General features: G+C 48.6%; 1 protein-coding gene across 2 annotated transcripts in view; it reads left to right on the top strand.

The window, feature by feature from the left end:
• Positions 1-15,943, top strand: part of gnas (GNAS complex locus) — a 65,672-nt gene that overhangs the window by 17,071 nt on the left and 32,658 nt on the right. The window contains exon 1 of one of the 2 annotated variants that reach the window (XM_088937761.1): positions 6,667-8,340. The exons of the other annotated variant lie outside the window; for it this stretch is intronic. Within the exon in view, the coding sequence (XP_088793887.1) occupies positions 8,202-8,340 (139 nt within the window). The 5' untranslated portion in view covers positions 6,667-8,201. Of the gene's footprint in view, positions 1-6,666; positions 8,341-15,943 lie in introns of those variants that run through there. 2 annotated transcript variants of the gene reach the window in all.

Here is a 15,943-nt window from a genome sequence, read left to right on the forward strand (position 1 = left end):
CGTGGGTTTTCAGACTGGGCCTGACGACCGTCCCTGCTGGCAATTCTGTTTCGTTCACCGGCGGCCCTGAGGGCTCCCAGGTCAGAGTCCAGACTCCCAGTCCCTGTGGTGGCCACAGCTGGATTGTGGGGCTCCATGTTTTCTGCGGAGGGGGTTGGGGTCAGCTCGTGGACTGCACCAGCTGGGGTGGACTACACCGTCACGCCTCCGTTGCGTATAAAAAAAAAAATTCTTGCAGTGCAGTCTGTCAGACCTTTTGATGTCGATTGGACTGGCTTAAGGGCGAATAGTTTCATCCAAAGTAGTTTTCAGAGTTGCTCTGTTTGCTGGAAAGCCCACTTTGGTTAATCCTTTCATATTGAAAATATGTCCAAACCGCTCTGCAGCTGCCAGGCCTGGACTGAGCTTCTGGTAGACTTTGCAAATAAAAACCATGCAGCATTGTATTCTACAGAGACTGGGAGAGAGGCAGCAGTGTTATGACTGACATTTCAATGCTCTTGTTTCGACTTTGCACTGAATTTCCACTGCAGACATCAGATTAAATATCCTCGACAACAGTTGTCTTTAAAATGGAGGATGTGCAATATTGGCCCATTAACTGTTTGATCTGCAACACTCTTCTGCAATTTAACACAAATATCAGCACATAAGAGAAGTTAGGAGGTATTTCTTCTCTAACTCATGGAATTGCAACCAGCTAATTAATTCCGGGATCTTATCTGGGCATTTCATGCAGAACTGCAGAGTATCGTCTTCAACAACATGGCTGGGTTGCTCGTTCCAAGCTCCCACCACCCTTTGCGTAAAGAACTGCCTGCTGGTCTCACTCTCAAAATGCTCCACTCCTTACTTTCCAGTTCTGTCTTCTGGTTTGTGTATTGATGTTGATGCTGAAGAAGTCCAACTTTCTAGGCTTTTTTTCAGTACTTTGGAGGATTTTGAATATACAAGTCAGGTGCTCTCGTGGTTTCTGTTTTACACTAAAAAGATTTAGTTCGGCATCTAAATATTTTTCATAAGCCATTCCTTTAGAGACAGTGTTTCACAGGAATTCATTGACATATCTCGTGTTCTCCATTATATTTTTTAAAATAAAAAATCTGCAGACTTTAAAAGTCTTATAATATTACTGAAAAGGTATTGTCAAGGTAGCACTTACACAGTATTGCAGATTTGTGTGTGTGTTTACTCACTGTAATGAGTATGAGGATACTATGACTTAATCTGATCAAAGACCTGTGAGATGTTCTTGGAATTGTAAGTGTTACTTCTTACTGAGTTATCAGTGGACATTTTGTGTTTTGGATGGATGGATGGATGGAAAAAATAAGAACTTTTCCTTCAAAATACATTAAATTTTTTTCTCATCTCTTGTGAAAAGATTCCTGGCCCCGCTTGGCGATTTACACAGCAGAACAGTGACTTGGACACTTGGCCTGTCCTGCACTGAGACAATAAGATTCAGGATCCTGCTGCTCACAGCATGACTTCTGACTGCCTTACCCAGGATGGGATCATGGGGGAGCTGGAGACAATGCAGACAAGCCATGCACACGAGGCAGGGTACACGCTGCTCACACAGGGAGAACATACAAACTCCACACAGACAGCAGCCCAGGAATTGAACCCAGGGCCCCAGTGCTGCAAGGCAGCAATGCTCACCACCATGCCACCGTGTCTTTAAACTAACACGAAGTAGATGGGAGAGGTCAGGTGGTATTAGTTCAATGAACCGTCAGTCCCCTACACGTCTCCATTTGCATCGTTTGGGCTCTTCAGAGTCTGTGCTTCTTTCGGTTCCCAGTGTGAGGCTGTGAACTCTGGAAGCCTCAGCAGACCAGTTCTGTAGCTCCAAAACTGTAAAATGATCTTGCAATCCATATCCCATCTTGTCTGTCATGAGTCTGTCATCCCTGTCTTAACCTTTATCCTCTGTACTCTTTATACTTTCTAGTCTGGGTTTTAATTAAAAATATTATTGCTCCTTCTGTATCTGTAGTCTCCTAAACTGCCCCGTGTCCAGAGCTGTTGGCCAACAATAATTGTATCATTAGACCCTGTGTTGCCAAATTAGTACTAATTATTTTAAAAGTGAATTAGAAAATTCTGAGCTCCTTGAATAAAACCTGAGAAAACAAAATACATTTTAAGTTATTGTAGCTCCTCTTAAGTTGCTGTAAGTTTAAACTGCGCTGAAAGTCTCCTTTTGATCCTGTTATTATTACTGGACTTTAGTGTGCTTACTGTGTTATAATTGAATATAAGGTAACGAAGGATCTGTGGGATACTAGAGAAAATCACAGAGAGAATTAGAATTGAAGTTACAGTTAAATATTTGCGCTTATTGCAACTATGAAGTTCTCCTTCTAACTCTTAAACCTCATAACGATTATGCAGAATTAAAATTTGTATTCAAAATGACACCTTCCCAGTCCTTTTGCAGGTGTTGCCATCAGTACTCCTGGCATCGTGATGTCGCCTGTGCCTGTTGTGTCCATGGGCTTGCAGGGCTGTCAGGAGTATTGGTTTGCCTGAGGAGGGGGCTGCAGGGTCATGCAGTGCATGTGAACTATTGTGTAACGTGTACGTGAGGTAGTGTCCATACTGGATGGCATGTCTGCGAACTGGCGGGGTGACTTCTGCTTGCACAGGTGTTAGATTTGGTGAACTGAAGTCGGTGGACTTTTATTGTAGCTGTTCTGCAAATGCATAGACAGACACACAGACAGTAACTGTACTGTGCTTGGGGGTTGTGGGCCCTGGGATCTCTCAAGGAATGGCTGTATGAGATGCTAGAATCAATAAACCACTAGACCTGAAACAGTCAAGACGGGCTGAATGGTTTTCTCTCATTTGTAACCTTTGTAGTTTGCTTGTGTTCTCCAGGCAGTACCTCCTCTTCACTCTGTGGTCTCTCTATCACTGTGTCATTCGTGGGCCAACGTGAGTGTGACCCATGACTGGACCAGCTCCCGTACGCGCACGCATGCCCACACGCACATACTCACCGACACACGGGTGCACACACACTTGCTCATGCACACACATGTACAGGACACACTCATAGACGGAGATGCACACAGCTGCTTGCACAGGTACACACATACACACACACTGGGAATGTGAATGGGGAAATGTGTGGTTCCCTAGTCTGCCACTTCTCCTCGTGATGTAAGAACAAAGGGCTGGAGAGAGAAACGATTCACTCGGAGGTCCACAGTGACATCTGGGTGTCCTTTTCCTTTGTGCTGCCAAGCAACATGGACACTATGCAACAGAAAACTCTTAAACCAAACTCAACTGTCAACCAGATGCATGTAATCTCTGCCTAAAAGTGAACTGTGGGAAGTACCACTGATTATTTTCCTGTTGGCCTTTTTTAGTGATTGGATTTTTTTATCCAAAAGTATGCAAACTAATTTGTATTTGGTGTGTTGTCAGGGAATGCACACTGTTCTAAAAATGTTATTATTGCATGCTTACATTCCTTAAAATATTAAAATACATACATAAGGGAATTAAAGAGACACAGTTCATTCATGGTCTCAGAATGAATCCTGTCCAGAACAGGGATACATATACTGTATATCCGCATGAAGGTCCTTCTTTAGTTTGTCCTGCCTGGGGAATGTCTCCTCCTTTCTGCTTGCCTGTTTGCACCACTTTACAGGATCTGTCCTGTAACACTCATACCCCAACCTCCTCCCAGCACCCATCCAGCCCCCCCGCCCCCGTACTGCTGCTGCGGTACTTTCGCACCAGCACACGCCAGTGTAAAAATAAAGCGCCAAAAAAAGTAACCAGGTTTAAAAATACCCTTGTTTGTTTAGAGTCGCTGAGCCTCCGGCCTGTGAGAAAGAGGACTGGGACAGGGAGTTTTACAACTTGTTTTTAGAGCCGGTTACTCATCTTCTCTTTTCTGTCTCGGCCTGCTCTGGTGCGTGTTTGGGGAACTTGGAGGGTGGACCCCAATGAAATTCAAAGAGAGAAAGCAAAGTGAGTGAACACAACAGATCTGTCTAGTATTATTAACCCCTGACATCACTGTTCTACAGGAGCGTGACCAGCCTGCAGCCCGATCTGTGCTAATTAAGACCAGGAATGGTCAGGACTGGGCTGAGCGCCCTGCAGGGATAACCTGATTACTGCCGTCAGAGGTGTTGGGAACCAGGGGGTACCTGTCGTACTCCTCTCACTGGAGCAGGAACACAAAACCAGCGTCCCAGTGAGAAGGGACGCTGCTGTAGGAGGTCCTGACTGCTCAGTCATCAAAGATGTCATAATTCTGCTTGCAAAGAACAGAAGTCGGTAGTATTCCCAAACTTTGTAGCTGTTCTGAAAATGTATAAGACAGACACACAGACAGTAGTTGTACTGTAATTGGGGGTTGTGTACCCTGTGTTATCTAAAGGAATAGCTGGATGAGATCCTAGAATCAATAAACCACTAGACCTGCAGCAGTCAAGATGGGCTGAATGGTTTTCTCTCGTAAGTCACCTTTGTAGTTTGCTTGCATGGCCCTGTTTGTAGCAAAAGGGGAGTTAACCCTAATGTCCTGGCTAAATTCCTCTCTGGGCTTGCACAACCTGGCCTCAGTAAACTTTCCCCTTAACACAATTTGTGAAGCGATCAATCACTTATCTTCCCGATGTGCTGTGTAGTGGGGCTGCTGGTGCACTATGGCTGCCGTGTGTCACCAGGGTGGGGGTGCACTTCAGTGGTGGACGAAGTGGTCCTCTGAAAACTGTTAGTGCCTTCCAATCCCATGATTCACTCAGATTTATTTTTGTTTTTTTTTCATCAAAGGCTGAGCACACCGTGTGTTTACCAAATAAGGCCACAGGGTGGCAGTGTGTGAGGTACAGAAACTCAGTATTAAATTGATATTGGCAGGCCTCCATCTACTTGTAGCATATTCAGGCTGAACACAGGGCCTCACAGCATGTCATATCAGTAATCAGACGTGCCACTTGCTTAATTTAACAAGTTGCAGATTTGAGGCGCCCTGCAATGCCTTATCGTTGGGTGAAATTGCATTTTGTTGTGACAAGACAGGTTTAGTGCAGTTTTAGTCCATGGTCAGCTGTGTGCCAGTACAGCAGGATATGGGGTGTCGGGGGGCGAGACTGCGACGTCGGCGCCCACAGCTGCTGATCTGAGCTGGCCGAGGCAGGTTCCCAGGTGAGCAGTGTTCGTCACATCGAAGTGGCAAGCGTGCCGTGCAAGGCAAGGCAAGACACTGCTGCTGGCATTACAAAGCAGCTGAGCCTCATGAGAGTTTACCATGGTGAAACAGAACATCGAGGGCAGCTCTCCTCTGCTTGCGCTGCGGATCCAAGCGCTTGGCCAGGCTCTGCAGGGGGGGCTGCCGTGCGTCACCCAGGTGAAACTGCACTTCAGTGGTGCCTGAAAGTCAGTGCTGTCCTGTGTATAAAGCACCCCGGGACCATATGGGTTAAGAAGCAGCACACAAAGGCAAGCGATTATTTATTGTTATTATTAGAACCGTTTATGGAAAAGAGTCAGTGGACAGAGTCTTTGTTTTTTTTTAACTCCTCGATGAGGGCAAACCTGTCTTAAAGGACAAGTATCTAGGATGACATTTTCAGAGATTAATAAAAGGTTGTTTTTGATTTTTTGGGGGAAGAAAAGGCCGACGCTCACCAGTTCCCAGTTGCTCGGACTGGACTGGGGCAGGAGACACACCCTGCTCACCGGCTCCCTCTTGTGGTGCCCCTGGGCCATGGTTCCAGCCAGCAGCACAGCCTGTAGGTCAACCTGAGAAACAGATAAGACTCTTGACCCATGCGAGTTTGGCGGAGTTTTATCCCACTGGGCTTAGAGAGAAACAGAATCAAATAAGCCCCATCTCTTGTACCAGTAAAACCAGTGGATGTTACTGGGACCCTCTCCACCCAGTATGAAATCCCTTCGAACTCCCCCTTTCCCCCTCCCCCCAAGAGTAGAGGTGGTTTAGAGTAGTCATTCAGCCCTAAACCGTTGTCTATGGGAAATGGGAGGAGACTGGAGCGCCTGGAAAAAAAAAACCCAATTTGCACCCATGGAGAACATGCAAACTCCACACAGACTGGCATCCCCAACTGCAAATGGAACCCAGGACGCTGCTTGGAGGCACGGAGGATGTGTCTCCTTCGCTGGGCACTACTGTGGATGTGGGCGTTATTGGCCATAATGCAGATTTTTGTTGTTGTTGTTGTGTTTTTAGGAGATTTGCTTTTCATCTAACCACAGATGTGTGCCTGTGTATATCCCGTCCGTCTGATTTAACGTCGGACAGCCGGCGCCGTGTCCCGGAGGTGGCCGGCTGTCCTGCCGCCTCCCTGTTCCTCTGTGGCGGAGGGGCCGGAGAGTTTCGGTTTTGTTTGCTTGGTTGCAATTCTGCTGTGGGGAGGGGGGGGGGGGGGGAATTGCAAAGTGCGTGCGCATGACTCTGCGTGCATTTTTGTGCGTTTGACAAGAACGTGCGTGGTGACTTCCCCCCCCCCCAAGGGGTGCTACCGGCAAGGCGAAGAGTCGGGGGGCCTGTGTCGGGCCTCTTCCACCTCACTCGGAATTTTCTGGGTTCTTTGAAGAGGGCGCCTTTCAGCCACAAGATTGCAACTTGCTGACGTCTGCCGTCATGTGATTCAGACGCTGCCCGTTCCCAGGGTTCAATGAGAAAGGTTTGCCCCACCCCATCTCTCCAGCGCTGTGTCAATGTACAATTCCCGGAGAAAAGGGGAAAAGCGAGCAATATCCCCCAGAAGAGGCTTTTTTTGACGTTTGTTCGCCAGCGGGAGCGGCCTGTCAGCGAAGGGATTGCTGTCAAACCGGGATCCGTCCATATGAACCGCGGTATCTCCACGGAGTCGTGTGCACATGTATGTGTCTACCACCCGAATTCAAAAGGGATACAAAGCTGAGAGTGACAGCAGGCTCCAACTGCAACAGAAGGGGAAATAGCCCGAGATTTTTTTTTTCCACCCGTAAAAACACAGCAGTCGGAGGTGTCGGGACGAGTCTCCAGGGGGATTCTTGGAATCGGAATTGTGAGCTTGTGCGCTTTCCAGATGTGGGGAGAAATATAAATTGTTATAGCGACAGAGGAAAAAAAAAACGGAGAGGGAGAGAGAGAGAGAGAAAAGGGCCTTTTTGATTTGGGCAAAACCAGCAAGGAACGACCATCGCAGAAGAGGAGGAGGAAAAAAATAGGGGAAAAAAAATTAAATGATTTTCTGGGATTAAAACAGCTGTGCATCGGACACTCTGGGGCTGCCGCGTGCGCGTTTTACGGATTTAAAAGGTTTTTTACTGAGTCAAGAAACGTTCAAAATGATCTACATGGCGTCATTTTAGTGGAAATATTCATTTTTATCGTCTCACCCCCCCCCCCCTCCTGTCTCTCTCTCTCTCACACACACACACTCCTTGTGGAAGAAAGCGAATTGTGAGAGACCAAAATATCAAATTCATATTACAAGCGCCTTTCCTATTGGGGTTCTTGGTGACCCCCCTCCGACCCCGAAGACTACAAAAAAAATCGCCTTTTAAGAGACTGGAGGATTCTTCGTCGAGGAAATTCATTTGGTGGGGGTGGGGGGGGGGGTTGGATTGGTCATTAAGAGAAGACCGCCGTGGGAATCGCGAGACCAGAATTATACATGTTTATTTTAAGAGAAGGTTGAAGGAAACAAAAATCTAAATTCTATTTGTTTTTTTTTTCTTTTAAATTGAACGAATCAAGCTTGTGCATATTTATATATACATCGGGGGGTGGGGGGGGGGGGAATATTTCCCCGTCTGACAGGGCGGCCCAACTGTGGCGTCATTATCTCCTGCTTACCGTTCTTTCCGAGGCAGGATTAGTTAGGGGGGTATCCATTTTAAATAATTTACCCCCCCCAAAATCCCGGTAGATTCGATCATTTTTTTACCGACAACATACATAAATGCCCCGACTCTATACCCAGGTGTTAATTTTGTGGGCCAACAATCGAGGGATTTAGGATTTCTTAATTATTTAATATTTTAACCCCTCCCTCCCTCCTTCCCTTCCCCTCCCCGTCCCTCTCCCCTCTTTTCCCGAACCTCTATTTTTTTGTGGGTCTGGTTCTATATTTTTTTTTGTGCGTTTTGTTTTTGTTTTTTTTTTGTTTTTTTGGAGCGGGGGGGAGGTTTTTTGGGAGGGGGGGAGAAAGATGGGCTGTTTGGGCAACAGCAAGACCGAAGACCAGCGGAACGAGGAGAAAGCGCAGCGTGAGGCAAATAAAAAGATCGAGAAACAGTTACAGAAAGACAAACAGATCTACCGAGCGACGCACCGGCTACTGCTGCTGGGTAGGTCCGGTACAGTCCAGATGCATGGGGAGGTGTACTGGGTACTGGAGGGTGGGCGGCGTACACATCGCAATGGACGAATTCCGTGCATCGCAGGAGATCGGATGAAATCCGAAGGCTGAATTTGTTGTCGGGGCCGGCGTTCGTGTTTTTTTTTTAAATTTATTTTCCTTGGCTGAAACGAGGGGTTGTAGTCTGATTTCTGTGTTTTGCGGAGGACACGGCGCCGCGCTGTGCGAGTCTAGCTGGGGCTGTGTTTGCAGGCCGAGGGAGGCAGAGAGAGAGGAGACAGCCGAAACAGCTGTATCGCGTTTGGATCCGAGTCTTTTTAGAAAAAAAGCCAGCAGTGATACGTTGTTACCGCTGAGCCGGAGTGTTAACTCTGCCTGAAACACACGGCTACGTGTGTCTGTGTGTATCTGTGGGTCTGCGAGCCTTGCAAACCGGTATTCTCAGTATTTCACGATGCGATCACGTTACTCTTCCTTGATTCGCGATGCTCAATCACAACCACCTTGTAGCTTCTTGGTAGCCTGTGCTTCTGTTTCTTTTTTTAAAAAAAATGTCAAGAGATTTGTTTCTGGTGTTTGCGATGACGGCTTTCGTTCTGTTTCTGAGCTGTGTAGATGTATTTGTAAGAAAAATATCTGACGGCGTCCTATCCGGGGTTGGTTGGGGTAGAAAAAAAAAATACATTTCAGGAAACCCAGCTTCTCGTCTGCACCTCATGCGACGGCTCTGTCCGCCTCTCCGGTCTCCCCGTGATCCGAGGTCGTGTCCCGTGTCGAGATGTGATGATTTACCCCGGCCCGCGGTGGTTTTGGGAAACGGGGTGCCCCGATATTTCACGGGTGGTTGCTGGCTGCAGTCGATGTTCCTGCGGTGTCGCTGCGAGGCCTAGGCAAAAGCCGTGGGGCCCGAGACTTAAGAGGTGCTCTCGCCTGAATCTGGGTTGTCCCGAATCCGTCCAGCAGCGGACAGAACCCGGCTCGGCGGGCCGCCGGGGCAGCCCCGACCGCTGTCGGGGGGCTGTTTCCGAGGCCCGTATGACCGCAGATTTCGGCCGTCAGATTTGAGTAGAAACAACGGCTGTCATGTGCCATTTGAGTTGACAGAGAAAAACGGACATGTTGTGTTTCTCGGTTGTTTTTTTTTTAAAGAAAGGCCAGACGTAGCTCGTTTTTTTTTTCCCCAACATGGCTCCGTTTGAATGGTTCGGAGGGCCGGTGCTGCTCGTGTTTGCAAATTCGCCCTTACACGGAGAGCTTAAGAGTGATAAGTAAGAGGAGGCCATTTGTCCCATCGACAAAATCTAGAAGATGATTGATCAAGGGATCGTATTCAGCCGTTAGTTGAAAGAAACTGCTATATTGGCTTCAATAACATGGCTGATTAGCTTGTCGCATACTCCTGCAACCCTCTGTGTAAAGAAGTGCCCCCCCCAAAAAAAACTTCTCAGATTTATTTCCCCATAGTTTCCACTTGTGACCTCTGCTTTGGTTCGCCATTAACTGAGCTAAAATGAAATAAAGCTTAATTTCATTTCCATCCACATGGAAACAAATCATCATTGGGTAAAATCTGTTAGGATTCTTCGGGTTTTTTAAACTCCCAAACTTAACTGTGTCCCAGAATTAGGAAGCGGTCGATTCTCTACACATACGCTGAATATATGCTTTTGATGAAAACAACTCTGTTTGCTTACTGTCTCTGTGGAACCATTTCCATCTTAAAAAAAACAAACAAAAGGAACATTTCTGAAGAATATTTCTGTAGAGAAAACGGCCATCAGCTTTAATGCCAGTCGCACCCATTTCTGACCAGACCACAGGGTTCAGTGTTTGAGCAGATGTAAGTCCATTTGATCTGCGATTCAAAAACGAAAGTTGAAGACGATTTTTTAGCCATTAGGATCTCCCTTAGAGGTTGAAGAGAATTTGGAAGACAGGCGGGAGCTGTCAAGTGGAGCGATCTATAAGTTAAAGATGGTAAAACGGGGCTTATAGGGATATGCTTTTGTCTGTGTATGCTTGCCAAGCATATACATACAGTACCTGTGCACATGTTTGCTCATCTCTGAAATCTCACGCTGGGTTTCAGAGACACTTTCAAGGGGCGGGAAGCCCTCTTAACCCTTGATTCACCTGTCGGCAGGCGTGCGTTTTCAGGCTTGTGGTTTGTGGAATTGGAGTTGTCGGGGCTGGGCTCTCGGGGCCCCCGTGAGGTGTCTGTGGCTTCTCCTGTTTTGTGTTGCTCTTGGAACGTGGAAGAGTGAGCCAGGGGGAGCGAGTGTTTTACAAGAGGCCCGACCCCGCCGGAGCAGGTCCTGAGTGGCCTTAGTGCAGGGCTGTCCAGTCCTGGTGCTGTGGCGAGGGCAGCAGAGTCGGGTTCTCAGTCCTGCTGAAGGAGCTGATCCCTGGCTACATCAGACCCACTTGACAGCTTCTCCACACCCCTCAGCTCCTGACCTAAGACACCCCACTCTGTCACCCTTCTTTCCCATGGGGGCGGGGGGTCTTTGGGAGTGCTCCCTTCTTCAGTCTCCCAGCCAGAGCCCTGTCAGGTGACTTCGTCTGGGCGTGTCCGGTTTCTTGTCCGCTACCTGGGGCTCGTCCTCGGCATTTCGGTGAACCTCATGATGGTGCTTCTTCTAGCCTGGCTCCGAGGCGTTGTAGCTGCAGCGTTAATGAAATGAAGGTCTGAATTCATTAAGCGGAAAAGGCCTTTAAAAAGTCCCGTACGCCGAGGAAGATAAGCTGATTGCTCAAAGGACTGCTGTGTTCGGAGCAAAGACCGGGAGTCGCTAGGATCCTAGAGCTGGAGACCCCCGGCTCCGATCTTGCCAGTGTGCAGCCCTCAGCGATGAGGAAGCAGCTGCCTCGCTCTTGGGGTCACCAGTTCCAGGAAGGCCCCAGCTGGTTCTCGCTGCTCATTCGGAGTGGATCGCATTGCTGCTGCTCGCACGAAACACGTTCAGGAAGAGCTGGTGCGAAACCATCTCAGAACAGTTACGAGCCAGGCCAGCGAGCCCACCTAACTCGTTTGTTTGTTCTTGCTGTATAGCTGTCTTAAGATGCCGGGGCTTTTAGATGGGGTGGATGTTTTTTCCAGTTTGCTCCAGAGACAGGTGGGCCTGTGGTTGCAGGTGATAAATGTAACAGGCGAACGCGCAGTGGTCGTTGAGCACCAGCGTGAAGAGCACCTGGGACATAAGAGAACAGAGCAGAGGGGAGCAAGTCGTAGTCGTGTGGTGTCCATCGCCCTTGTGCATTTTGGGTTGTTGGCTTGCCGTAGTCTGGATGTAGTAGTATGGGATGGGCAGTCATATTGTTGTGTGTGAGTTAAGTTTAAAGTAAGGCATGGGTTGGTTTTGTTACTCCAGCTCTGTGTTGAATGATTCCTGATTCCCTGTGGGATTAAACATCATATATACCCCAAGGCTCTTGCATAGAACAAGTCAACTCAATTCCTGGAGGGCCTGGTGTCCCCTCTTCTGACCCGAACAGTCAGTTCAACAACTCGCTTTTTCCCCTATTTGAACAGGCATAGGACTTTTTTCTGCAGATCATTAGCAGTTGATCACTCAAAGCGTTCACTTCATTAAACACACAGTTACCCCTAAAACACCTCAGAGCCAGGTTCGCAGTATTACCGTTACACGGTTAAGTTAAAAAATTAGCTCAGCTATGTCACTGAGGACTCTGGCTGGAACAGAACCCAGAAGGCTCTAGACTCTGTCCGGTGTGCCCAAGAGGGGGGTCCGATTTTTGAGGTGGTGTTTTGCGCTCCCTCATGCAAAAGGCTCTTGCTTCACACATGGGACCTGCAGCAGATAGCGAGGCGATGGAGGAAGGAGGAATCTGGAGCCGCCCTTTTCGAAGTTCCTCCTCGTGCAAGCTGTCTGAGAGGATGAGTGTGAGACTGCAGCACAGCTCTCGCCTTGCTAGTGGAGTTGGAGGCGTACAGTAGGTCCAGGAGCTTTGAATTAACCCAAAAAGTGAAAGGGGGGGTTAGTGCATAGGAGTACTTAGGATGTGTCGCATCTTGTTCATAATTCTGATTCTATCAAGTCACGTCGAGTCTAAAGAATCTTCATCTGAGCCACGTTAAAATATTTGGGAATTGATCATGGTTCTGTTTGACAGAGCTTGTGCAGATTTCCTGAAGAGCCCAGGGCCGTACATCCGGAAGCGTTTTTGAAAGCGTTCAAATGCTTGATGTTCAAACTGACGAAACTCCTAGACTCGGGTTGTGCAGGTGTTGGTTCCGGTCCAGGTTTTGCCAGTGACGAGCTCTTGTGTTATGGCCGCCGCTGGGTGGAGGATGTTTCATGCTGGTCATTTCAGTTTGGTGCTTTCCAGGTACGTCTTGCACGAAAGCTTTCAGCTCCTAAATCCTGAAAGGGGTCCATCTGCAGATCAGTGGGGATCCCAGCTCCATCCCTGAGCTCGCTGCAGGAGGCTGTGTACATCGATTGTGACACAGATCTCTAACGTGAGCAGCACGGAGCGTTGCAGCTCGTCGGAGTGGAGCTCCCCTCTAAACATGTGATGCTTAACTATGAAAAAACAAAGCAGTTTGTGTCCAGGTCCGGCAGTCAGGCTTGCTAATTAATTTGTTCCGACGCCAATTAGATTGTTCAAAACGCTTACTGTTCAGTGTGCTTTGTAGCACTGTGCTCCCGATGTAAGTAAGCAACGCACAGTGCTTGCTAGCGTTCTCTTTTGACTCAGGTGTGTGGGAAGAGTGCTGCGTTTGCATGCTGTAACCGAGTGAAACCGGCTCCTACATTTTGCTGCGTTCTTGCCTCTCTGGCCTGGAGCGATCAGTGCTTCTGCGGTGGAAGGAATGTGGGTCTGACGGTTCGTTGTTTCCTGTTGCGTCCGCGTCCGCAGCCGGGCCGTTATCTGCGCTCGGGGATTCACAGGGGGTCGCGGGACTCCTGCGTCCTGCACGGGGTTAAACGCATGTAGCTGCCTCACCCGCACCCCTCGCTGTTGCTCTTTGAAGAATTGATGAGCTGGGGAACAGCTAGGATTTTGTTCTGACAGCTCTCACCCTAATGTGGAAGCTCCTGTTTTTTCAAAACATGCTGTGCCTCATGTGTGCAGGCTAGCGGACTGACCAGGAGTGTCCTGCTGTGCTCTGACCTCTCCCGTATCCCTGTGTCTGCAAGCACTGTTCATGTGCATGTGTCAGTATGGGTGATGCTGCACTACAGGGTGTACTGCAGTTCATCAGAACTGAGAATTAGCAGCATTGCTGCATTTATTTGGGTGCTGGCCGTACGTTGAGTGCTGGAATGCGGTGGGTTGGATGGGCCTCAGTTTGAGAAGCCTTATCCCTGGAAAAAGGGGCTCAACCCTAGGCGGTCCCTCCCAAATCATATTGATCTGGACTGGGCTGAGGCCTCCAGCTCTAGTCCTGGACCTGAGACCTTGAATTTCTATAAGTGTTTTCAGTCTTGAGCTAAGGATCACATTAGCATGGATTGATTGAAGATGATAACTGAAGGGCTTGGTTATTTATAACCAGAAGACCCTGTAGGTCTTCAAGACCCAATTTGCCAATCCCTGCACTAGACTGTTTTATTTTTATCTCTAGTGTCTTCGGTTAATCAGGCGTAATGTGATTTTGTTCCGTTGTCTTTTTTTAAAAGGCTTCTGATGGCGATGCGTGTGGCTTGGGTTTTGTTCTCATGTCATCGTCTGTGTTCGTATGACTTTAATTTCACGTGGGCTGTTCTCCGGCTCTCTCTCTCTCTGTCTGGAGGAGCCCAGGCTCTGCTGTTCTGCCAGGCTCCGCGAGCGCAGCGCAGCTCTGCTCCTGCTCTACTCTGTTTTGAAATGGAGGCGGGTGTGTTTGTACGGCGCTGCGGTGGTTGTTCGGTGTGCTGCGTTTCCGGGGTCGCCTCTCTGGGATGAGCATGAAGATGTGACCCCCGTCACGACGCGTCACCGGTCTTGCTGCACTGGGGGGGGGGGGGACCCCCACGGGCCGCTCCCTGAAAACAGAACAGGCAGAGGCCCTGCCGCAGCCGAAGGCACTCCTCTGCCATCTCGCTTTCAGCACCTAGTGACAGCACAGCTTGAAGCCGGGGTGACCAGTTTCTGGTCCTGGGGGGCAGGCGTGTCTGCAGGCGTTCATTCCTGTCTAGCTCCTCGCGTCCCGAAACAGGCTGCTACTGGGATTATTCTCCCAGCACTTCTGTAAAGAGGCCTGGAAAACCTGCGGACACAGCGGCCCTCCAGGAGCAGGTCAGGACACCCCCTGATGTGGCGCACAGGGTGGTGGTTAAGGCTCTGGGTGGGCAGCGAGTTCACGTCCCCACTGGCAGCACTGCTGTCGTGTCCTTGAGCAGCTGTGTCCTCTCGTGCTCTAGCCCGGTGGGAGCCCGCGTTGCTGCGGGTAACCCTGTCGTGGAACAGTGTGTCATCTCATCTGTGGGAGTTCTGCACACTGTCTGCTTCACGGTGGAGGCCACTGGGTAGATTGGAACAGCATACGAAGGAGGAAATGCTGCGGCTTTTTGCATTTGTCTCAAGGTTTTAGCACTTTTGAGGGATTCCGAGGGCTCCACCCCTCCAGCTGAATCAGATCCCTACGTTTGCATGCAGGAGTGCAAGATCTAGTGTGCTCGAGCTCGTTGTCAGAGAATAGGGATCTTTGTGATGCAGTTATTTTTATTTTGCTGTTCTTGCAGTGCAATTGATAAGAAAGTGTCTAAGGCCCAGAACAGTGAGCTGGAATCCAGCAGGTTTTGTAAACCTAGGAATGGCATTAATTTGACTTATTATAAATATTGGATCTTGTTCCTGGAGGTGGTGACTGGACAGTCAAGGGTTGGACAAGAGGTGAACAGCTCCACCTACAGAGGCCTCAGACCCTTAATTTCTTAATGAAAGTGATTGTTCAGAATCATTGCAGTTTTAAAGCCATGCCAGATTTGAGCCCCTTAAACTCCTCGTTTTATGAGCTGGGCCTTTTCATCGTCCACATAAGATGGATGTTTTATAAAAGTGAATACCAACAATTTGCCTTCTGTCGGGGTCTGTGAACTAACCCAGCGGAGATGGTCAGTGTCAGGCACAGCTGTTTCAGTTTCATTTTGTGCACCTGACTTGTTTTAATGAAGATCTACCGTTTCTGTGCAGCAGAAAACCTCCGAACAGAAAACACCAACGTGCATCGTCATGGTGTTTAATTACGGTTGCCACAAGCAATTAATTGGCTGAATCACAGGGTTTGATAGGTGATGGTTTGTGTTCGTCCCAGGTGTTTAATGAGTGATCATTTGGCGGTCAGGCTGCAGGCAGGTGGCACACTTAGGTATTGTCCTGTTCTGCTGAGACAAACACAGTACAAAAGACAACACCACACAATGTAGACAACAGGAACAATACATACTGTATGTTGTGTTTATTTATTGGGGAAAGGTGGAGGTGTCTGTTTTGAGCTGTTAGCATATCTCGTGACTATAGCAGGAATAGAAAGGTAGGCTCAGTGAAGCAGGCACTGCTTCTCACAGAGTGTCAGGGTTTGGGCTGAGTTAACCAGGCCTTCCAATGAGCTGTGCCTTGGACTGCAGCCTCAGGGACTCCAG

This window comes from Atractosteus spatula, chromosome 19 (assembly GCF_055471065.1).
Source record: "Atractosteus spatula isolate fAtrSpa1 chromosome 19, fAtrSpa1.hap1, whole genome shotgun sequence".
In the NCBI taxonomy this organism is placed as follows: domain Eukaryota; kingdom Metazoa; phylum Chordata; class Actinopteri; order Semionotiformes; family Lepisosteidae; genus Atractosteus; species Atractosteus spatula.